The 23,954-nt window shown below is 48.4% G+C and overlaps 1 protein-coding gene across 3 annotated transcripts in view; it reads left to right on the top strand.

The window, feature by feature from the left end:
- RASGRP1 (RAS guanyl releasing protein 1) overlaps nt 1-23,954 on the top strand; it is a 95,100-nt gene that overhangs the window by 61,612 nt on the left and 9,534 nt on the right. For all 3 annotated transcript variants that reach the window (XM_049104360.1, XM_049104361.1, XM_035709111.2), the window contains exons 3-16: nt 964-1,069; nt 6,591-6,653; nt 7,548-7,679; nt 9,051-9,204; nt 12,162-12,335; nt 13,355-13,471; nt 15,656-15,931; nt 17,405-17,485; nt 18,816-18,920; nt 19,535-19,644; nt 20,264-20,408; nt 21,126-21,162; nt 22,105-22,257; nt 23,424-23,809. In XM_049104360.1, the coding sequence (XP_048960317.1) occupies nt 964-1,069; nt 6,591-6,653; nt 7,548-7,679; nt 9,051-9,204; nt 12,162-12,335; nt 13,355-13,471; nt 15,656-15,931; nt 17,405-17,485; nt 18,816-18,920; nt 19,535-19,644; nt 20,264-20,408; nt 21,126-21,162; nt 22,105-22,257; nt 23,424-23,809 (2,039 nt within the window). The remainder of the gene's footprint in view (nt 1-963; nt 1,070-6,590; nt 6,654-7,547; nt 7,680-9,050; nt 9,205-12,161; nt 12,336-13,354; nt 13,472-15,655; nt 15,932-17,404; nt 17,486-18,815; nt 18,921-19,534; nt 19,645-20,263; nt 20,409-21,125; nt 21,163-22,104; nt 22,258-23,423; nt 23,810-23,954) is intronic.

The following is a 23,954-nucleotide window of genomic DNA, read 5'->3' as shown; positions in this document are numbered from 1 at the left end:
TCGAAGAGACCTAGAGCTGCTACCAGGGACGTGGTGCCAAAGCAATGAGGGCATGAGAGAGAGGTACCCTGATTCATCTCCCCTGCCATCACTTGTTCATGCTTCTGCATGGCCGAACCCAACTGGCGCTGGCTGGCAAGGGTTATGCAATCCATGGTGAAGGAAAGAGAACAGATCTGGCTGCAAATAGCCAACACAGCCCCTAACACTCACGGCGTAAGTGTTAACAAGATTTTAGAAACCACTCCAAAGGAAATCTGTACACCCAGCACCCATGTGTAGAATGCATCTGACTCTTTGGTACCTGCAGAGATTTGGAAAACCTGGCCAACCATGATCTTTTAAATGAACCATCGCAGATACTTATAACCCAGCCGTAACCTCCACATGTCACGGTTGCCTATAGTCTTCCTCCTTTATTTTCATCCAGTGGCATATCTCCCATAACACTAGGAAAGCTTGTATTTCAGAGCCCCTTCCAAGGCCATGAGGGAGCCCTAGAAATCTATCCGTGTGATCTCATAAGATTTGCAAAAGTAAGATATTTAACTGTAATCTGTTAAAACTGTATTTTTCACTCTGACCCTAGAAAGGACCTCTCCCCCCAATTATATACGCTTTAGGCCCCATAAAACTTGGATCTGTTTCTGCTCTCAACAGAGACTCACGTGTATGGTGCAAGTTTTATCCCTTTCCCAAGAATCTACCATCTTTCAGGTGGGAGGGGTCAATGAACATCAAATGGGCATTTTGGAGAAGGGAAAAATGCAGCAGGAGGGTAAGAAACAGAGAAGGGAAGGGTGCGTGGTGCTCAAAGCAGTGAGAGAAGCGCTGTGTGAAGAAGCCCCACTTGGGCCATCCATCCGCCTCCACCTTCCAGTACTGGAGCGTTGTTGGGCATCCGGGCAGGTGACCCATTCCTCTCAAGGGGCCTCGCTCAGATTCTGTTTTTTACGTTTTCAGATGCAGATGGAAACCTGTGCCGAAGTAACCAACTGTTGCAAGTCATGCTGACCATGCACCGGATCATCATTTCCTCCACTGAACTGCTCCAAAAAGTCATCGCCCTATATCCTTTTAGCACCATGACTCACAGCCCCCAAAGGGGATTCATTCAGAAGTACCTTGAAATTTGAAACATGCTTTCATTTTGATTTGGTCTGGAATAACTCTTCAGTGCTAAATGGGTTCAGATATCCCTTCAGAGGTGGGTTTGTGTGTGTGTGTGTGTGTGTGTGTCGATGTGTGTCTGTGTACGCACATGCACGCACACGTATGCGTCACTTGTTGGGTAGGGCAGTTTTTATCGATGCTGCTCGCTCAGGCAAGTCATCAAAGAAGTCCACAGGCAAAGGCATTCGGCCTCAGTATGTCTGGCTAGTAAAAAAAAAAATCCCTTTCCTGTGGGCTAATGGGAATGTACGTTCCTCCCCTGCAGACTGACAAGGGTGCAGTCATGACTCCAAGGATAAACTGGCTTTCCTGTCTGATCCTTCAACTTGTCCAGGTTCTTTTTTTTTTTTTTTTAAGATTTTATTTATTCATGAGAGACACAGAGAAAGAAGCAGAGACACAGGCAGAGGGAGAAGCAGGCTCCCTGCAGGGAGCCCAACTCAGCACTCGATCCCGGGACCCCAGGATCACGCCCTGGGCCAAAGGCAGGCACCCAGCCACTGAGCCACCTAGGCATCCCTTTCCCCAGGTTCTAAAGCATGCTTTGTGACACCACAGTTTCTGGAGCATCTGCTGGGGCTGTTATGCTTCAGGCAGAGGCACTGGCTGTTGGCCAAGCAAACCCTGCTGGATTTTAACCTTCTTGGGTGTGAATTGAGTAGGGTGGAGAAGGAGCCTGCCCTTCTCTCCAGCTGGTGACACTCTGCCCTGTGTGGCCCCGAGGAGAATGGACCATAGGTGGGAGAAGAGAGTTGAACACCTGAAGCCCCAGTCCTTGGCATTGAGTCATGCCCGGTGGCTCCTCTAATCCTTCACCCCTCCCTTGACCCCTTCCTTTTCATCTTATGGTGCACAAAAATAAATAAATAAATAAATAAAAGCCATCAGAAGAGACTGAGTCTCTTCTCTAAACCTGCTTATGCATCCTTACCTCTCATGCCACAGGAGGTGTTTCCTGTGGCATTCCCAGGGCAAAGCACTGGCTGAGGTCTGTAGGGTAGGAGCTGCAGGTGACGGGGGTGCGAGTCTGCAGAGAATTTTTAAACCATTACAAAGCTGATTTGGAGTCGGTTGACCTTTTATTAACTCTGTGTGCCAGCAGTCCTAAACAGTGTCAGTGATTAGAGACTCCTTGGTGAAAAGCTTGTTGCTCTAAACTAAATGGAGCCGAGCCCTGGCTGTGCCCTCGCCTCCCTGCTTGCTCCCACACCCCACAGGGCCTGACCTCTCCCTGAGGTCCCTGCTCCTCCACTTCACCTCCCCCCCTTCAAGGACACCTGCCCCTCAGCCTGAAACACATTCAGGTCTCCCCAACCTGCAAATTAACTCTCGGCCATGCCTTCCCTCCACTGTTAGGGCTTGCAGTTTGATGCACAAACCTCCTAAAAGAGGTCTGCACTCACTGTCTCCCATCTCAACTCCCACTCAGTCCTTACCTCAGCTGGGGCCCCCACCCCTGCACTCAGACATCCCTCTGATGTCACCACTGGCCTTCTGCGACTAAGCCCACTGGCTCTTCTCTGTCCTTGCTTCCTCTGGGCTCTGTAGACACCCTCTGCCCCTCCAGGCCTTACCCCTTGGGGCTCCCCTCCACCCTCCCTCGGGCTAGCTTCAAGGCACCCCATCTCTGTCGGAGCAGCATCCCAGTTTCCTTCTCACTCCACCTCCTCCGCTGGGTGATTCCCCACCAGGATTTCCACCCCTGTCCTCCAGTGCTGCGGACTTTCCAGTCTGTATCTCTTTAACCTAAACCATCTTGGAAAAAAAAAAAAAAAAACACTTGGACTCATTTGTACTGCAGACACTTCAATCTTAATATGCTCAAACCTTGTTTCGTTTTCTCACCACTGCCATCCCCAGTTACTACCCACCAATTCTGCTTTGACACCTGTATTTTCAGTTTCAGTTCGTGGTGCCTTGGCCATCCACTTAGCCTAACCAGAGACTTCAGAAGCACTCTTGCCTCCTCCCTCTGCCCTTCACCTCCTCTGGAGTCAGTCCAGTCCTCCACGGCCTGTGTCCTCGGCCACTGTCTGTCCTGGGCTGCTGTTCTCCCCTGCATGCTACACGGTGCCCCCCCCCCCCCCCCCCCCCCCCCCCCGTTCCTGTTCACTGGCCATCTTTGAAATTCCTTTCCTGAGGAAGCAGGTCACATAGGCCATTGCCTCGGAGCCTGTGCAGAGCCCCTCTGCTGCCAGGACAGGGCATCCCTCTGTAAGGGCCTCTTACGATTCCCATGCCTGGAGTGCCTTTTCCTCCCTCACTGCCTAGCAGACCCATTCAAGACCCCTCTGTGAAGCCTTCCCGACGTTTTCAGCCTTGCATGCGCGCGCGCGCACACACACACCCCCCTTAAAATATACATCTAGTGTCCTTAGTGCTCTGAAAATCTAATTCCTCTGACTTTAGTTCTGTATCGCTTGAGTGAGTATCCCTCATATCTCTGGTCTGGATATAATCTGCCTTGAAAAGCTTTTCATCTACGATGACAGAAAGTGCCAAGTGTTTTTATTCTGTTAGTTGCATCCATTGGTCTACCCTGACCGAGTCTGTAAGTCCTGCAGCGTGATACACTCAGGCTCTGGCCTTCACAGGTGATGTGTGGAGTAAACAGCAGAAACTGTGTCTCGCCAGTGTAGTTTGATGTGTCAGGAACATAGAAAGTCACAACAGTACTCAATTAATTATAAGTTACTTTAAGGAAAATAAATAAATATATTTTTAGCATAGGTTTAAAGATGCATACACTGTTAACTTACCCGATGACACGTCTCCCCTGCCAGTCTGCCTGTCGGCGTCAGGAACCAAGGTGGCTTTATCTTTGTTTCTCTAGAGCTTAGCTCAGGGGCCGTCTCCTGATAGTATGCAACGAATGTTGCCTTACTGTGGGTGCAAAACATTGGCTCCTCTTTCTGTATTGGGACTTCTAGGTGAGAAGTTCAGGCTTTGGTGGAGGGTGGAAGACGAAATTCTAAGAAGGGAATCTGAGATAAGACTGCAGCCACAGCAGGACGATTTTCTCTTCACGCTCCGAGTCTCTGTTTTCTGACCTTGGCAGTTCTAGAATTATTAGTTAAATAGCTCATGCTTTCCTGATGCTTCCTAGTTTTTCGCTGTTAAATAGCTTTTAAGACGTGCTCTGAATGGTTCCAGTGCCTAGAAAGTACAGTTAGAACAGTACTGGTCCTTCACCTGCGGAGAGGGAGGCCTGAAGCTTCCAGGGGACAAGAACATGCACCCCGCGGGGCAGCAGGTGCCTGAGCCTCCCGTCCTGGCCTGTGTGCGCCGGCTTCGGCCTCAGCCCCTGCTCATGTCAGGCCACCTTGGCCGTGGCTTGGACCCGTTGGCTTGGGGCCTGCCTGCATGCAGGGCCACGGCACGCTGGGCAGGGAGCGGCCTGGTGGCAGCTCCGATAAATGGCCAAGGTGATTTCTATGTCTACTTAGTTGTTTTATGTTTTTACTTAGTTGTTTTCGATGAGAAATATGTTTTCTATCCCTTTGTCATTGAAAAGGAAGAAGAACAAAAATTTTGACAAGTGCATCAAGTGATAAAAATACAGAATCTGGCCCATATGTATCTAGAACGTGCCTTGTGCTTGGAGCTCTTTCCATTGAAGGCAGGTGTTCCCTCAGGCATACGGCCGAGAGAAATGTAAGGTCCTCTTGTTTTCACTCTTACCTTTTATGCCCAGAGAAAGGCAGGCATCAGAGCCTTTTATTTCATAAAGTTTGCCATCACCTGCCTGGGCTTGTTTTTATTGTTATTATCCATGTACATGTGTGTTTTTGTGGGGGTTTTTTTGGTTTTTGTTTCTGAGGTGCTTTTGAGGGCAGATACTACATGCAGTAAATCCATTAAAATTTAGTTTTTAAATTAAAGGGATTTTATTAAGAGTACAAATTTTACAACCAGAGCCCTTTGGGGCTTCAAGTGTAGTTTGCACATACTATTCTTTCTGTAAGTCTAGCATGTTTCACCACGCATTTTTAAGGGGCCTTGAAAAATGTTTGGTTAATTTGAATAATGCTAATTAACTAAATACTTCCAATGGTTTTTAACTACAACTAATGAATCTTATATTTTGAATTATTTTTAAATGCTTCAGATGCCTTCCTGAATTCTACATAGTATTTGTAACTAGTAGATAAAAGTCATAAGCAGTTAGCATCATTTTAGAAGTTCCAAAGCCATGATTAAACTTAATAAAAAATTTCAATTTAGAATTTAGAATCACAAGTCTAAAACAATTATATATTCCAAATTGAAGTTTCAAGGCTATCATTCTAATATGGCTCTTAAACAGTACAGGCATATAAAATCACCCAAATAGCTCAGATTCCTTCCTAATCAAAAGCACTGATCCTAAAATGTGGACTTTCACTGGGCTGTATTTACCCCTACATTTTCCAGCAGTTTAAAATTACACACACCCACTGGAGGAAGACCACTCCCACCCGGTTAACTGAGATCCCTGCCAGCTTGCTCACTGGACACATCACAGGGGTCCTGCTAGAATTCACCTAACCCTGTACTGCAGTCAGGGAAGCGTGGGTTTTAGAAAGGAAGGAGGGCTTAGCCTCACAGTAGACATCGCCCTGATTCCTCAGCCTGTTGACCAAAGATAGTAGACCCACCCAGGTTCTCCGCAGGATTTGGGTTTTGCATTTCTTTGGGTTGTAAAATAAAGGAAATATTCTCTCCACATATTTCTAAAGAGGTAAACTTAATAGGATCTCACTGTCCTTTCATATTCTTAGGATGGCGCCCTTCTCATGGAATATTCCAAATGCCACAGATCCTTAAACATGACCTCTGATCGTATTTTGGATTATTCACATGGCCTTGTCTGACTTACTATCACAACTTACGAGGTCCGTCTGCTGACCCCCTCCAGGAGTATATTGCATTTTTCACGCTGCTGCTCTTAATTATGACACTATATCTGAATATCCATTCCCTTTTTTTCTAATTTAGTGCACAAATTTGTTTATCCACGCCCCAAAACACTTTAAAGGAGAAGGGGCTTCTCTTTTTCAGTTGTTTCGGTGGGACTCCTAACCTCTTGGGAATGGGCACAAGGTCATTTGCCCCTTCTTCCGTTCAGGTGCTACCTATGTCAGCAGCTTTCCACACTGTTGGCTTTGTCTTTTCCCTTCTGCAAAGGAAATGCTGGGCTCTCCCTCCATAAGCCGCTTTGATGTGGGCTGTGTAGGTCACCAGCATCACTCCTCCGGGTGGTAATAGGCACACAGCTGCATACATCGGGTTAGTTTTTATCCCGTGGCGAGAAAAATAAGAAAACAGTGTGTGTGGGCACGGGGTAGGGTAGGGGCGGGGGGTTAGCAAATACTTCCAAAGATGAGTTGTTTGGTTTCTATGACAGAGGCTCCTGTTTCCCTTAACCACAGCCCTACCTATAAGGATGCCTTGGCAAAGAATTCACCAGGGCTTTGCCTGAAGATCTGCTATTTTGTGAGGTAACATCTCTACGTTCATATGGGACACGTGGAGTGGGGTGAAATGAAAAGACTGAAGCAGGGGCTCCTCGTTTTTGCCTGGTGCTCCCCGCCTCCTCGTCCTATCTGCAGAACTGCCCTGGACACACAGGAAGGGCGGTGCTGCCTGCTGGAGACGCCTTCTCGGAGCGCAGTTCTTGCCAGGGTGCCCGAGCTTGGTGTTCCATACCAAAATGACCTCTTTGTCATTCCGTCTTTATTCCTCATTAGAAAAGTAACGTAGGTCACATTTGAGCATCTTGAAAAGCCAGAAAAGAGTATGACCATGGTAATAGTCATTCATTCCCCCCCCCCCCCCGCCCCGTCCTGAACATTTCCTTTGTTGTTTTTTCTAAGCAGGTCTTCTTAGTGCAGTTGAGATCAAAATCCATTTGTGTGTCCTGTACGTTCCACTTAATTCTAGGTCACAGGGAATCTCCTTTAGTCATTAAAAACCTGTGTGTGTGTGTGTGTGTGTGGACATTATTTTTCACAGCCGTATGTTGTAAGACGTGAGAAAGTGTACCTTACAGACCCGCTGCCCCTACCCCGTCCTTGGGTCTGGCTGGTCTCTAACAGGGCCCCTCGCGATCACCGCCGACACACACGGCGGCGCCTCAGCCCTGCCGCAGCTCTTCCTGTCGCGCCGCGTGCGCCTGTCCTGTCAGCGCGGAGGGCCGGGGCCTGTGGGCCGCCCCGTTTCTTTCCACCCCGACCCCCTCGTCTTCTGCATATGGGACATATATCCTGTATTCTTGGGCATATAGAAGGACCAGCCACCTCCTTTTTCTGGTTCTCCTTTGAGGGGAGAACGCGCCGAAGCAGGAGTCTTTGTCATCAGTTTTGGATTTTGTTTCGACCCCCCCCCCCCCCCAGGTACTGGATAACGGAATTCTGGGTCATGTTTAAAATGGACGCCAGCTTGACGGACACCATGGAGGAGTTTCAGGAGCTGGTGAAGGCTAACGGCCAGGAGCTACACTGCCGCCTGATTGACACGACTCAAATGTGAGTATCCGGGTTTTGACGGGTCCCCGCAGAGCACCTGCCCCCCGCCCCCCCGCCCCGAGGGCGGCTCCCCCCCCCCCAAGCCCTGCAGACAGGCTCAGCTGGGTCCCCAAAGCCTAAAGACTGACGTTGAGCAGAAAAGCGGGGAAGCCCCCGGGGGCGAGGCCGTGAGGCTGTGAGGGACTGACATCCAGGCGCAGGGGGACGGGAAAGGGGGACGGGAAAGGGTCCCGGAGCAGCGGCCGTCAGGGAGCCCGGGAGCACCGGCCGCTGCGCCCTCGCCCTCGCCCTCGCCCTCGCCCTCGCCCTCGGCGCCTGGGAGCCTGCGGGGCGCTCGGCCTTGCAGGGCGGTTTCCTGCCTCCGACGTGGCGCCCGCTGCGAGGCGGGGCCCATTCTAGCCTGGGAGAGGTCGGTACGTCAGGTGGGAGCAGGACGGCCCGGGGCGCCCCACCCGGGCCCGGGGCGCGCGTCGTGCGACCTCCCGGGGAGCGGGGGCTCGGCCAGGCCGCCGGGGCCGCGCGGGGGGATCCCGGGCGCTCTCTGGGCTCGCCGGCGTGGACTCTGTGCTTCTCTGCTTGGAGTCGCCCCGTGGAGGATGAGCGAAGTGTCGCCGTAACTGTTCGGGCGCCAAGACGAGGCGGGTGGAGCCAGGGCAGCGCCCGATTCCCGCGGCGGGTCTCCGGGCTCTCCGCGGCCGACCGCGAGCCGAGCTTCCCTGGTGCGGGGCGGCGCCGTCACACGTCGGGAGGCTGCGCGGGCTCGGAGGCTCGGCCGGGCCGGGGGGCCCCTCCGTGCGGCCCGCTCCGTTGCGGGGACGCGGAGGCCAAGAGGCGGTGGCACCGATCAGCGGAAACGCGCGCGGAGGCGCTGCGGGCGGGCGAGGCCTCCGGGGCCCTCGGTGCCTGGGGACCTGCAGGAAGACGCACGTCGGCCCAGACGGCCGCGCCCGGGGGCCCTTCGCGGGCCTGAGAGGAGACCCCGGTTCCCAGGCGGGTTCGGAAAGTTCGCCCGGAACCAGCAAGGCTATCCCAGCCGCTCGCGGAGGAAAGAGCGGATTTGGGGAAACTGCTTAATGCTTTGCCTCGGCTGAGGAGTTAGCTAAGGGACGGTGTATGTATGTTCTTGTGGGAAGTGTGCATGGATTTACTGGAACTAAAATTTTTGTGGACTATTTGAGCGAGCGAGCGAGCGAGCACGAGTGGGGGGTGGGGTGAGGGCGGAGGGTCGGAGGGAGAGGGAGGGTCAGCTCCAGCCCCGGACCCTGAGATCAGGACCTGAGCTGCAGGCAGACTCTTGACCACCAGGGCACCCCCCTGGAAAGTAATTTTTATTTTTCCCCATCTTCTCCCTTTCATGTTTACTCACAAAAGCAATGCCCGTGACTGGTCCAGGAAGCTGACTCAAAGGATAAAATCCAACACCAGCAAGAAACGTAAAGTCTCCCTGCTGTTTGACCACCTGGAACCAGAGGAGCTGTCGGAGCACCTCACCTACCTGGAGTTCAAGTCCTTCCGGAGGATATCCGTACGTGCTTGAGGGGCAGGGGGAGAACTTCCCTGGGTCACTCCAGAAAACAAGCAGAGAAATTCAACAGCCCATCCACCTCCTGACCCTGGAGGGCCCCTCAGGGCTGGTTAGACATGCCTACCAGACTTCATCTAGTTTAGGAAAGGAGCACATTTCCTCGAAACATCTTTGTCGCTCTGCTGTGCTCCCCTTCTCTTATCCTGCGTGCCACCCCACCACTCACGTGGCAATGCTGTGGGCACACACGACACCCTGCACACACGCGCACACACATATATGTATGCATATACACCCATCACGCTTGCAGATTTTTACAAATTTTCCTTAAGAAAAAAAAAAGGAAAGTGATATGTCTTCCCTTGAGTTTTTATTCTGGGATGGGCTTTAAATGGCTCAGGGAAATCCTAAAATAAAGCAGATGCTCCTGGTCTAGCCCAGAATAGACTTTACTTTTTGAAGTCGTGGTGACAGGACCCAGCAGTCCATCATGATTCTAGATCAAAGCCATACCGACCCAAACCTTGCTCCTTAAAAAACTCCATCTACGATACAAAAGAATTTCGGTTCCCTACAAGAGAACTTGTCAGCGTGGCAGATGCCAGCTTCGCATACTGGCCAATATACTTCCCCGGGAAATGACAGCCTTGGGCTGCTCAGTCCCCACCCCTACCAGAGAGGCAGTCTTCAGCTTTGCTCTAAAAGCAGAGCACACCAGTTGCTGGATGCATTTCTTAGAAGGACCTATGTTCCCCAGATGCGGGGATGGGGACCCCTGGGAAGGCAGCCCGAGCGAGGTCACTCTGCCCCCCAGGGTCAGAGCTGGGGCTGGAGTCACATGCCTCCATGTCACTCAGCCCCAGCTGATGAAGTCTGCCTGTGTCTAGATTAACCACAAACCAGGTTTCAGGGTTTGTTTCATCTCCCCTCCCATGTTGCTGACGTCAATCTGATGCCACACAGGTGGCAGGACCATCCAGCCCCTGGCGGGAAGTAAGCTCCATGCATTCATGGGCGCCAGCCCTCCAGGGTCCCCGCCAGCACTCCCAGGCCAACCATAGGCCCCGATTAGGAAGCTCCACCTGGCCATTTATGTTGGGCAGGGCCTCCCCGTGCCAGGGAATGACACTGAAAAGGGCAATGGGTGACACGGGCAATCGGGGCCCAGCAGGCAGGGCGCCTCCAGGATGCCTGCACTCAGATCCCCGAGGCGGGGTGGAAATCACTCTAGAACTAGGACTCCGAGCTAGTGCTCCCCAGGTTCAAGCCGTGCTCCCCTTGCCAATGAACACATCAGTTTGAACTTTCATTTCTTATGGGTGGCACGATCCCCTCATAGAAAATGGGGTGGGTTTTTTTTTTTTTTTCATTTTTCCTACACAGTTCTAAGTGGTTTTCCCAATTAATGTACCTTGATTGCAGTTGGAGGGAAATGTCTCTCTGCTATGAACTCAGTGGCATTGGTTATTTTGTGCTAATTATAGTGTTTAGTACTAATTCTAAAAAATAAGCAGACTCCGTGCTTTACTGACAGTGGGAGGGGTATGATGCATTCACTGGGGTGAGTCCTGGGCACTTTCTCTCAGAACCAGTATGATTGCTTATGTGTGTCCCTCTTGAGGCCTTTTTCGCCCCTAGTTTTCTGCCCGTCAGCGGTCACTGGCCCAACCGTGTCACACGTCCGACTTCAAAGGGGGGCTGGGAAGCAGAGAGCTGGGAATAGCCGGCCACCTGGGGGCTTCCAGGGCCATTGGGGCAGAGCAGCGGCAGGGCAGGGTGGCTGCCGCGGCGCTGGAACAGTGGTCTGTGGCGACAGCCCCGGTCCACAGAGGCTGTTCATGCCAGCCTAGTCAGCCACCGTCAGGTTGGAAAACCATGGTCACTAAACAATAGTTAAGCGCGCGGCCTCCGCTCAGGCTGATGAGCCAGAGAAGTCCCAGCAGCTCTGGTTTAGCCTGCGGTGCCGGCGCACATGTGTAGCACCCCGGGAAGTTAGCGTGCTCTCGTACATTGTTATGCTCCTAACAGTTTCGTGACCTGGGTGGGGGGGATTTTATGATCCACTGTTTTAAGAAAACAGCGGTTCGGGGGGTGAAGAGAGATTTTCTTGGGAGGATTGTCCATTTTTCCCCTTCGCAGTGGAGCGAGAACTAGTACAGATCTTACTCAACTTACCATGGGAGTATCGGGCTCCACAGACCCATTGTAAGTCGAAAATACCACAAGTTGAAAACGCATTTAATACCTCCAACCTACCAGCATCACGCGTAGCTCAGCCTAGCCTGCCTTACACGTGTCCAGAACACTTCCATTGGCCTACAGTTGGGCTGAATCACCTGTCGCATAGCCTATTTGTAATAAAATTTTGAATATCTCTTGTAGTTTACTGAATACTGAGCTGTTTATAGGAGTACAGGGTGGCTGTAAGCGAATCAGTTGTTTATTCCTATGATATCATGTGGCTGCCTGGTAGCTGCAGTTTGCTGTTTCACACTGTGTATGGCTAGTCTGGGAAAAGGTCCAGACTCAAAATTCAAAGTATGGTTTCTTTCGAGCACATATGGCTTTTGCAACACTCTACAGTTAAAAAATCCTAAGTCAACCCATTCTAGTCAGGGACTATCTATACTAGGATTTCTCTTCTATATTGTAGTCTTTAGAATTTAGAAGGACGGTATCATTATCTACGCAGATACAGTGTTTGGATTAACTAGGATGTGCACACGTCCACTTGTGCTAATGACTTCTGATGGAGAGAAACCATGCTGGGGGTAGAATAAGAAAGATTTCCTTCCCACCATCATCATCATCTCCAGGCTCATCAGCCAAGTGGAAGCCATGCAAGAGGAGGGCCAAGAACCTCTGTGCCCCACAGCATCAACTGAACCGAGGTGATGTGCCTCTCGGGCCTCCCAGGACACTAGAGGGGCCGTCCTGACAGGTTTCTTTTTCCCCAGTTCTCCGATTATCAGAATTACCTCGTGAATAGCTGTGTGAAGGAGAACCCCACCATGGAGCGGTCCATTGCCCTGTGTAACGGCATCTCCCAGTGGGTACAACTGATGGTTCTCAGCCGCCCCACCCCGCAGCTCCGGGCAGAAGTCTTTATCAAGTTCATCCAGGTGGCTCAGGTGAGTGACTAGATTAAGAATTTTGACCTGGGTTATGAGGTCAAGTACCCCTCTAACCCCATAGCCAGTGTGTTGGCTGGAGCTGCTTTCCTCTCCTGAACCACTGTGGAGTGTGTATGCTGTAAACTGTCCCAGATTTAGATGCCGTGGCTTTTCTGTTTCCCCCATAAGGGCAATATGGTGAGGGCCATACTGAACTATCTTGGGTTAGGATACACTTTTAGATTTGGTTAGATCTTTTAAAAATTTTTTACATATTTATTTATAATCTTTACAACCAAATGTGGGGCTCAAACCTATGACCCCAAGATATCAAGAGTCACACACACTCTTCTGAGCCAGTCAAGCACCCCAAGATCTGTTTAGATCTTTTAACATTTTCAGAAGATGCTTACCAGCCTACATTGTTTCTCCAAATGTGGCCCCCATGGCAAAGGAAAACCTGGCAGTCTCCCAGGTTTTAGGTCTTTGAGTCTAGATTGTGTTGAATGGCCAGGTTTAACATTTGAAGGCAGCCTTTCGTAAGAGGAAAACAGGTGGTATGAGCGCATAACTGGAATTCCCCAGAGAGTCTTTGTCCTTAAAGATTAAAGTCTGGTTATTCAGGATGAAGGATGTCAAATGCTATTAGCTCTACATGGTCAGGCCGGGTTTGGTACATGGCCCACCTGCTCTGATATTGACTGAAGGTTTATCCCTAAGTTCAGCCCCAGATCCCAGGAATCAGAAGAGTTGCACTTGGATCCAGAAGTCCTTGTGTTAAACAGGTACTTTGGGTGGTTTTTAGAAACCGCTGACATAGAGGACGGCCCGCAGAACTGCTGCAACAGAGGAGGGACAACTTGCTAGACTTGAGACCTGTGGTCTGAAATGAAGCCTACAGGAAAGAACAGGAAAGAACAGTCAGAAAGCTGCAGCCCCTGACCCCTAGGCCGTGGCCAGCATCAGGAAGGATCCCAGGAGAGCACGGAGGTGTGTAACACATGCACGTTGACAGCCCTCTATTTCCTATCTCACAGAAGCTCCACCAGCTACAGAACTTCAATACGCTGATGGCCGTGATAGGCGGGCTGTGTCACAGCTCCATCTCCAGGCTCAAGGAGACAAGTTCACATGTCCCTCACGAAATCAACAAGGTGAGCGCCACTGCCTCCTCTGGGCTCCTTAGCAGCAGCCCCAGGGCCAGCAGCGGGCAACCCAGAGAGCATTTCCAAGCCCTGTAACCCTTCATCAGCTAATTAGGCAAAGTGCCAGAGAGGCAGAACCAAATACCCCCTCCCCCACCCCGCCCCGCCACCCTTGAAGGCCCATAGGATGGGACTGGTCCCAGGTCTGAGAGTGACTGATTCAGTCTGGCTTCTGTCACTGTACACATCCCTACCGGTCAGCGGAAATAATGTGTGCCTCTCTCTACTCCTGTGAACATTCAGTCACTGTCTTTAATACCAATTCTCTTGCTCTAGCACCTTGTTCCAGAACGTTTTCCTAAAAGAAACAGTAGCTCAGTTGACTGTAGTTGTTTGGTGTCAAATATGTATAGTGAGTGACAGATTAGAAGCCTGCCTCCCAGATCGCTTGGAGAATGACATTCTGGACAGCTGAATTTTCCCAGAGTTTAAAATTAACTTTTCAGGTGCCATTTTGTAGCAGTGTTCTCTTGAGGAATAGTCGTCTTAAATCCCCTATGCACTTTTCTACATTCTTAACATTTTACAGAGTAGACTTTAGTCCTTTATAACACAGGGCTGTTACTCTGAATACAAACCACTAAGATATACTGAAGATATGAGTGCAGCTGTGTGTGGTCTGGATTAGCTAACAGCTGCTCTTTGAGCATTTCCACCTCACATGAGAGGACTAAGCAGCCCTGTCTTACTAACCTCAACCCCCCCGTGCCCCCTACCCCCCCCCATCCTCCTGGGCTCCATGGAGGCTCTTCTTAAGGAGACATGTCTGTGCTCCATTGCCCTGTTGTCCCAGGATATTCAAGCTGCTTTTGGTAAGTCTCAGATTCATTGTCCCCGCTGTCACCAACCACCTTTAGCTCCGGGGATGCTACCCCACTCCACCTTCCAGTTCCCTACTAGTTCTGCGGAAACTCAGTGTAACCACTGAAAAGATTGCCCGTGTCTCAGAAGTGACAGAGGGAGACAGTCATGGAGATGAACATGCCCTCGTGTTAGTTCTCTTGAAGCTGGAGCTCGCTCCTCTTCCACAGCAGTGCTTCTGTGTGGGTGGCTGCTTGACCCTCAGGGCGGTTTGCACAGCCAGTTCTTGCAAGCTCCTTCCCTACTTCACAGTCATGGTCACTGTTTGCTAAGAGGTGAGTGAGAGGGAGGCCATCTTGCCAGTTCATCAGGATTGAGGGAGGTGCGCTCCAAACCTCCAGTTCCTCCCTGGGGACAAATGGTACTTGTTAGACCACAGTCTTATTAAAAGGATGTCCAGCAGCATTTAAAATAGTTATTTTGTGCCGTGACACGACTAGTGGAGTCTCTACTTCCCGTCCTTGCCTCTGAGGAAGATGGCCATCATGAGTGGGGAAGGGGGTTCTGCGAACTGCTTGCAGACGTGGACCAGGCGTGTTTGTCAGGAACGCTGGATCCTGATGCTCCCTCTTTGGGCTGGTGAGCAACCTCGCCCCTTTCAGGGCACGGTGTGGGCTCTACTGACCCGCCCCCTAGGGCCTCTGCCTCAACCTCTTCCATGCTTTCTTTTGGGAATCGGTCTGTTACCTGAATATCTGGTTCAGGATTCCGGGCTGTGAACGGAATGTCACACACTTCCTAGACTTTGGCCCATCTGAAAATCATTGTGAGAAGGCCCGCAGAGCAGAGCATAAAGAATGTGCTGTAGACTCCTGATGCCCTGTAGCAATTCCCCGCGCCTGCAGTACAGTCAGCACTTCCAACAGCACACTTCACGTGTCTCTGGAAGCATTCAGATGGCACTAGGGAGGGAAACTGCACGGCTGGAGACAGAGGTCAAAGGGACATTTACTGTTTAATGTATATTCTTGTACCTTTTTAAATTTTTATCTCAGGTTCTCATTTTTTTAGTATAAAAATGGTAAGATCACACTCAAGATTTTTCAGTTACATAGTATAATCAAGTAAAGCCTACCTTGCGTTTGTAGATACACTCTGCATTTGAAATAAGCTGGAATTTTAATTTGGGAGTCACAAACTGCAACTTTTAGATGAATCACCTCCTGCCTGGCAAATTAGGGATGGGGTGAAATCATGGGAGGAGCTGAGAGTACTGCAGACGATACTCCCTGCTTGGTGGGTACCTGTGACTGGGTCTCTTCTATTTTGTAGGTTCTGGGTGAGATGACTGAGCTGCTGTCCTCCTGTAGAAACTATGACAACTATCGGCGAGCCTATGGGGAGTGTACCCAGTTCAAGATCCCCATCCTGGGGGTGCACCTCAAGGACCTCATCTCCCTGTACGAAGCTATGCCCGACTATCTGGAAGATGGGAAGGTGAACGTCCACAAGCTGCTGGCCCTTTACAATCATATCAATGAGCTGGTCCAGCTGCAAGAGGTGGCCCCGCCCTTGGAGGCCAACAAGGACTTGGTGCATTTGCTGACGGTGAGGCTCCTACAGGAGGCAACTACTAAGGACTAGCTATATACCACAAACCACTCCCCACACTCTAGCAAATAGTACCTCAATTAATACTCATAAAAACTCTGAAGTAGATACTATTATTATCACCATTTTATGGATAGGGATTCTGAGGCACAAAGGCATAATTTCTCAGAGGACCACACATGATTAAGCAGCAGAACCTGGACTCAGACCCAGGTGGAGGGACCTGAGATTGTGCTCTTAAGCAGTATGCCCTTAGGACTTCTAGAACTGTTTCCCACCCCCCCTATGAAAGCAATCCTAAACTCACTGGGAGGAGCTAATAGCAAATCAGGATATAAAGCTTTGTAAGAGATGCAGACAGTATATTCCCATTAAAAAAAAAAAAAAAAAAAAGGCAGTAAGTGTAAAAAAAAAAAAAAAAAATGGAGGCATTCAGGTCAAGAACAGGCAAACATTTGTGGTGCAGGAGCCCAGGATTTGCGTGTTGGGTCCAGAGTGAGATAAGATGAACTCTCTTCCATACCCACAATTCTATAGTTGATCAGCTGTTAGACCGTGGACATGTAACTCTAAATCTGTTTCCGTTTCTATAAATCAGAGAGAGTAATCTCTGGGATAGCTTGTAACTTCTCTTTCAGTTCTAAAATTAAACAGTTTTTAATCTGCATTTTTGCAGAATAAAATAATTATAGCCTCTTCTCCCTTCACATGATGATTCTGATAGAGCCCCACCGTTCACATCCTAGCCCTTTCACCAACTGGCCAGGTGACTATGGCAGGTCTTGGCCTTAGACATCACCTATAAAAAGATGCACTGATCTTAACACTTTTGAATCACAAATTATGTGGTGAAAAGTGAACATTCTTCCCAAAAAAATATACATGAGTTTTGAACCTCTTGAAGCCATCCATAGACTCTAGGTTAAGAACAAGATTATTTCTAAGATCTCTCTCCTCTAGATTTTATGGTTTAAGATATATGAAATTGATTAACTCTATCATTTAATAATACCTCTTATCATTTAAACTGGGGTCTGTTGTAGAAAACAAGTGAGGTTGGATCATCTGACCAGATAAGTAGGGCCTTTTGCCTAAGCTTGAAAGCTTAAATATTAAATTATATTTTAAAAGAGGACATCTTGACATTTCTCCACAATTTTACATTTTAACAAGAAGGAACTAACGCGACGGGATGAGCACTGGGTGATATGCTATATGTTGGCAAATTGAACTCCAATTTAAAAAAATTGAAAAAAAAAAAAAAAAAGGAACTAACACTTGCCCTATTGCCCTAGTGTTACATCCTCCAAACATTGTGAATTTTAAAAACAAACTACTAGAAGAGCCAACAGCAGCAGAGGAAGTACCAAGAAAGAAGAAAGAAAGAAGAAAGAAAGCAAGCAAGCAAGCCAGCCCTGGGAAAAGCAAACAGCAGCCTAGCAAATAACCGTGTTCTGCTTTGACCTGCAGTTGTCCTTAGATCTCTACTATACCGAAGATGAGATCTACGAGCTCTCCTATGCTCGGGAACCAAGGAACCACAGAGCCCCAGTGAGTTGTTCATATTTTTATGCTAAAATTAGTGCATGTAACAGATACTTTACAAGCTGCTCATCAAGGTCATCATCTTAAGGAACAAAACTGTCTTCAGTGTAGTAAGTGTTATATTTCCACTATGTGCCCAACCTTGTGCTAGGAACAGAGAAAGCTTCAACATTTGTATAAGTAGTTCCTGACCATAAAGAGCCTGAAGTCTACTTGAAGGGATGAGAATATAGGAACGGTAAATGACTATGCGCACTAAGCATACCCCAGTGAGTGGTATGGTCAGTTGGTGATTTACCAAGTAGAGAAGGGAGATAGAGTTGTGAGCCACAGTGACATCGCCTTTCTATTTATTATAAAGGATCCCTGTATCAGTCGTTTCTCTTCTCTGATTTGTTGGTAAGAATATGCATACTTAGAAAAGCCCGATCATCCCATGTTCCTCTGGAATTTGACCTTATACTGAGAAGTCCTCAAAATCCTGCAGTCCTGGTGCTTCATGGCTAGACTTTGTCAGGTTGTCTGGCCCTGCCTCTCCTACAGGCAGGTAAAGATGTCAGTCTTCCTTCTGAAGGACCAGTATTGCCCTCCGTTTCCTGGCAAGCTTCCCAGCCCCCAGACATATAGTACGTAAGGGGAGAGTTAAGGTAGCTAGATTTCATTGTCTCTATGCAGAAAGATGAAGTTCTAGCTCCTGCTGTAATGAAAACTCTTCACTGAAAATATTTGGCAGGTTTAATTTTCAGGGTGTTAGAGGGCATTTCAAATGGAAAGGATACCTTCTCTCATTTTTGGAAGAGATTTTCATTGGGCCAAGTTGCAGTTAGGAATGGATTCCAAAAAGAAAAAACAGAAAAAAGAAAAAGAAAGAAAGAAAGAAAGGAAATGGATTCCATCTTAGCTTGTCCAGGCCTGAGACCTTTTTCCTTGTGTTGTCCCAGCTTTTAGCTATTTTTCTCTTCATCCACATCTTTACTAACCTAGTAAGTAGAGAACGGAAAGGGCATTTAATGATCCACTGAATGGAAAAGAAATTCAAATGATCCACTACTTTTCTGATAGCTTTGACAAAAGGTTTAATGCAGAGGGAATGGAGAATTTTGAGTTATCTGGAGATGACGAGAATAAATGGGAGGAGCACTGTCATCTTTGAAGCACACTTGCATTGGCCAGAATTACAGTTGTTGATTTCAGTTCCATGTGGGCTCTCAGGTCCTTGCCCCTGCTGGGAGCTGAGGGTTGCCAACAGATGTAGCCACCAGCTAATGAGAAAGGGGGGAGTTGTACGTTGTACTGCATTCTGGTCATTGGGATTTCTCTGAATATTTCATTTTAGCCACTAACACCTTCAAAACCACCAGTCGTAGTGGATTGGGCCTCTGGAATATCTCCCAAACCTGACCCAAAGACCATTAGCAAACACGTCCAGAGGATGGTGGATGTAAGTACAGCTGTGTTTCAGCAGAGAGAAGTAGTGCACCGCCTAGCTTAGTTTTACATGCAAGGTGGTGGGTGGGGCACAGTGGCAGAAACAGAGGTGAGAAACTTGTCCCTAGTGCACACAGGGGACCACTTCTCATATTGGGCCTGTAGGACAGTTCAAGAGTTACATTTTTTGAACATACTTTGGCCTCATGTTACAGCGGGGTGGTATAATAATCGAAAAGTGAGAGCCAACCAATGATAGAACCAGGAGTCGTCGAGGACGGGAGGGAGCATTTCCAGCTGGGCTGTTAGCAGAAGCAACGGAGGCCGAGAAGAGGGAGAGCATCCCCTGGGCAATGAGCTGGAGGACACAGTGGCCAGGGAGATGCTCAGTCGATGCACTTATGATTAGACCCGAAAGCCCCTGGCCCCCTGTAGACACCAGCACAGGGCACACCTGGCATGTGCCCCACTGCTTCCCTGCAGCAGCTCTGGGAGCACGGTTCTGCATTCTCTCACTCAGGCCAAGGAGAGGCTTTTAGCAGACGCTCCAGCCCTTGGTCCTTTGGCTCAAGGGAGAAATGATGGGTTTCGCTTTGGTAATCACCAAAGAAACTCCTTTCTTCACAGTCTGTCTTCAAGAACTATGATCACGACCAGGATGGATACATTTCTCAGGAAGAGTTTGAAAAGATTGCCGCCAGTTTTCCCTTTTCCTTCTGTGTGATGGACAGGGACAGGTGAGCACCTGTGTACAGGAATAGGCGGCTGCGGATGCCTGTCTGGGTTTGGTCTGGACCATGACCGACTATGAAAAACGCATGTGTTTTGAATGCCTCAGAAGTGAAGACCTCGTAAATCTGCCAGTTAACAAATAGTCAACTATCAATAGGAAAACTATGAGTGCTCCTTGCCTTGTTCTGCAGATCATGAGAAAGGATTATATACTACTTTGCATGTTTACTTTTCGGAAGGTTACATAAGCCCTACGTTGGTTCTGTGTATGAAATTGAAGGGATGGCTGGTGGGCTCCAGTTCTGTGTCACGTACTGTCTAAAGTCAGAAACCGCAACGTAAGGCACTTCTCTCCCTATATGGTTTCAATTTCTTTTTCAAGTCTTTAAATTTGCTAGGAAAACCTACTTTAGCCAAAGAACACCTCTGTCGAAATGAATACTGCCCTCTCCCCTGCTGTGACATGGTATCCATGTATCCTTATTTAAGAGCAGGGCTCCCGGAAATAATCCCTGCCACTACATACTGTCCTACCCCACAAAGATAAAAAAGGTGAATGTCAAGGCTAGAAGCCACTCTTGCTACTCAGACCCCACTCACACCTGGTCTGTCACTTGCTGACAGGGAAGGCCTCATCAGCAGAGACGAGATCACAGCCTACTTCATGAGGGCCAGCTCAATCTACTCCAAGCTGGGCCTGGGCTTTCCTCACAACTTTCAAGAGACCACCTACCTGAAACCTACTTTCTGTGACAACTGTGCTGGCTTTGTAAGTTGTTCTTTGAATGTATCAGGTTGAACTTGGGGAGGGGTATTCGACAGTTTAAAGGATTAAGCCAGGCACAGACCTCACAACCTTTACCAACCATCCCAGCTTATAGCCTAAGTAAACGCCCAGAATAACCGCATTCTCAAATGCATGGTTTTTACCTGAACTCATCTTTACCATATCTCCCGGATTTGGATTTATTTCTGCCTCCATTGTATAAGGTCTGGGGACAAATGGTAAGAAAGGTTGAATTGGGGATATATTTTTTTAAGTAATTATATTCATATGTTAGAGAAAAGAACGATGAGACATCCCTGCTCTTTCCCCTTCAAAAGGAACTGCTTTTAAGAAGCCCCATGATTCTGCCCACCTCTGTCCCTCCCAGTCCCTGACCCCAGGGTTCTGTATACTTGTTCTTTAGTTTGGAATCCTGAGAAACCTGTCTGTTCTTCGATTCATCTACTTCAGGCCTCAGGAAGGTCTCCGAAGTCCATGCTAGTGAGCTTCTTGAGAACATTTGACTTTGATCAGCACAAACTCTTCCTGTTTGCAGTTTAAGGTCAGGAGAGTCATGATGGGGAAGATTAACGAGGTTTCCTTCCCACTTGAGGAAGAGAGCACAACAAGGGGAAATAAGGAATGGGTGTCACGTCTAGCCTCCCAGTAGACAGATGACTGACAATTGTACATTCTAACCATCTCTTGTCTGTCTCATAGCTCTGGGGAGTGATCAAACAAGGATATCGATGTAAAGGTAAGGCTCAGCTTTGTTGATTGTGTTGTTTTCCCTGGTCTTAGAGGAAACATTTTTTATCCATAGTAGTTGTCCATTGAATCCACTTCTCAGCACAGTTCACAGCTTCATCCCCAAACTGGCTTTCCTAGAGCACCCATGGAGAGTGACTGCCACCACAGAGAAGAGGAATGCCTGGGTGACCAGTTATGAAGCTCCCCTTTGCGAGGTCCTCTCTCTGTGTGGGTTGTCCTGGAAATAGTGGTGGTGGGTAGGGAGGCTGTTTTCATATGGTCATAAAAAGGTGGGTCCCCAAAGAAAGGCACTTTGGAACAGAAGTATTTACCAATGGCCCTCACCACCTTTCCTTTTCTCAGTCGATTCCTTGGGACGTAACTGTCCTTCCTTAGAACTAGAAAAATTCAGGAGTGAAGGAGAGGAGACTTTTACCACAAGGAAGACAGACAAAAGAGCTGCAAGCGTCCAGGGGATCTCCTTATTTTTTTTTTTAATTTTTATTTATTTATGATAGTCACAGAGAGAGAGAGAGAGAGGCAGAGACATAGGCAGAGGGAGAAGCAGGCTCCATGCACCGGGAGCCCGATGTGGGATTCGATCCCGGGTCTCCAGGATCGCGCCCTGGGCCAAAGGCAGGCGCCAAACCGCTGCGCCACCCAGGCAGGGGATCTCCTTAAAGTAGGCAGTGTATGCAGGATGACTCAGACACCACTTCTCTCCAAGACAGTAGATGCTGCTTCTGATTCCGAGATTCATGATGAGGGTTTCAACGAGATGGTGAGACCCAGAGGTGACCAAATGAGAAGGCTACTAGCTTTGTTAGGAACAGGAGGTGTCCTAGCTCCTAGAACAGGCATATATATCAAGAGAGCACTGCACAAATGTGGTTTTGAGACTCTGGAGAAGAACGCGAAAGACTTCCTGATCAGGGTGTCTTGTCCACAGACTGCGGGATGAACTGCCACAAACAGTGCAAAGATCTGGTTGTGTTTGAGTGCAAGAAGCGAGCCAAGAACCCAGCAGCTCCCACAGAGAACAGCGCTGCTGGAGGGCCAGCATCCAGTCTTTGCTCATTGGGAGCCAAAGACCTGCTCCATGGTAAGTAGGCACAGAGAACATTCCTCTTGGAAAGTGAAGTGGGAAGGATAAAGTTTTCAGGGAGGAAAGATGACCTTTGTCCTTCCCCCTTTTAGTAAAAACCACCACAGACTAGTCACAAAAAATACAAATTTTCATGGGAGAAAGGTGGCAGAGAGCAGTGTGAAGGTCTGGTTGGAAAATGGGATGCACGCATACACACACACAAACTCATAATACTCCAACAAAAAATATTTGTGATATTTAAGTTAACAGTATAGTTATAATTTTGAGCTTTATTTGGATAAATACTTATGTTCCTCTGGGTAAAGGTTAAACTAGGATCCTTATAATGTATCTGGTATTAAACTGTTGATTCAAATTATAAATGCTGACTCTACCAACCTAATGTCTTGGCTACAAAGTTCAGTGATTAAAAATATGTAACATTTTAATAGAAATGCACACTTTTTAAACATCATTTCATTTCCCCCAAATCCTGGAAGGTAACTAACAGAATCTAAAATCTGTACTTATTAAATAAATGTGTTTCTTTGCAAAGCAATAAATTTAGATGATGTATCATCTATCCTACAGCCTAGCAATCATCTCACATATATCCACTCTTTACTCTTCCAGGAAATTACTCCTAATGCCTAATATCTAGGCTGGGTTCTAGGCAAGGGTGGTGGTTGATTTCCAACTGGTGTCACACAAGGGCAATACATTTTGAGGCACACATCCACAAAGCTAGAACTCCCCTCACAGTTAAGCTATGGCCATTGTGCAAATGGGTCCCAAAGAAAATTCCTACCACCACCTGCAATACGACCAAAACTTGAATGCTGAGGGCTAGCTACCACATCCCAGGGTCCACAGAAAATATTTATGGACCATTTCTCTCTAGTGAAGCAGGGGCTGGCCTCAACTATCTGCAGACACTGAAATCATTTGGCAGCTTTTGTGCAAGTAGAAAATGCTCTTTCCTAGGATAGATGCAGCCTAGCAACAGTGGCTTCACCAGTAAAGCCCCTTTACCCCCTAAAGAGGGTGCCTGAAAAGGAATCCACTTTGGGCCTATGGAACTCCTATAACCCTAAGAAAGGTTTTACTTGGAACTAATGTGTCAATCGGGAGTTTCTGCTTTTCTGAGATACAGTATTAATATGTCATGTATCTTTCTACAGTACCTGAGGAAGGACCTTTCACATTCCCTAATGGGGAGGCTGTAGAACACAGTGAGGAAAGTAAAGATCGGACCATCATGCTCATGGGAGTGTCCTCACAGAAGATTTCAGTTCGGCTGAAGAGGACTGTCGCCCATAAGGCCACCCAGACGGAATCATTGCCTTGGCTTGGCAGTGAGGGTCCTTCTGGTCCCTTTCTACTGTCTTCCCCAAGGAAGACAGCCCAGGATACTCTGTATGTGCTTCCCAGTCCCACATCTCCATGCCCCAGCCCCGTCTTGGTCAGAAAGCGAGCTTTTGTCAAGTGGGAGAATAAAGAATCCCTCATAAAATCAAAGGAGGATCTCCGTCATCTCAGACTCCCAACCTACCAAGAGCTGGAACAGGTACTTTCCTTTTCTTTTTCAGACTCTGAGAGAAGTGGGGCTAAACCAGGGAAGAACATGTGAGCGAAAGATTCTGACCAGGTTGAAAGGAAAGGCTTCTGGCTTTCTTTCAAATCTGTGGCAGCGATGTCTCACGTTACATGGG

The sequence above is a fragment of the Canis lupus genome, chromosome 30 (genome assembly GCF_003254725.2).
Source record: "Canis lupus dingo isolate Sandy chromosome 30, ASM325472v2, whole genome shotgun sequence".
NCBI classification, from domain to species: domain Eukaryota; kingdom Metazoa; phylum Chordata; class Mammalia; order Carnivora; family Canidae; genus Canis; species Canis lupus.
The sequence above is the reverse complement of the archived record's forward strand: the minus strand, read 5'-3'. Positions and strand labels throughout refer to the sequence as shown.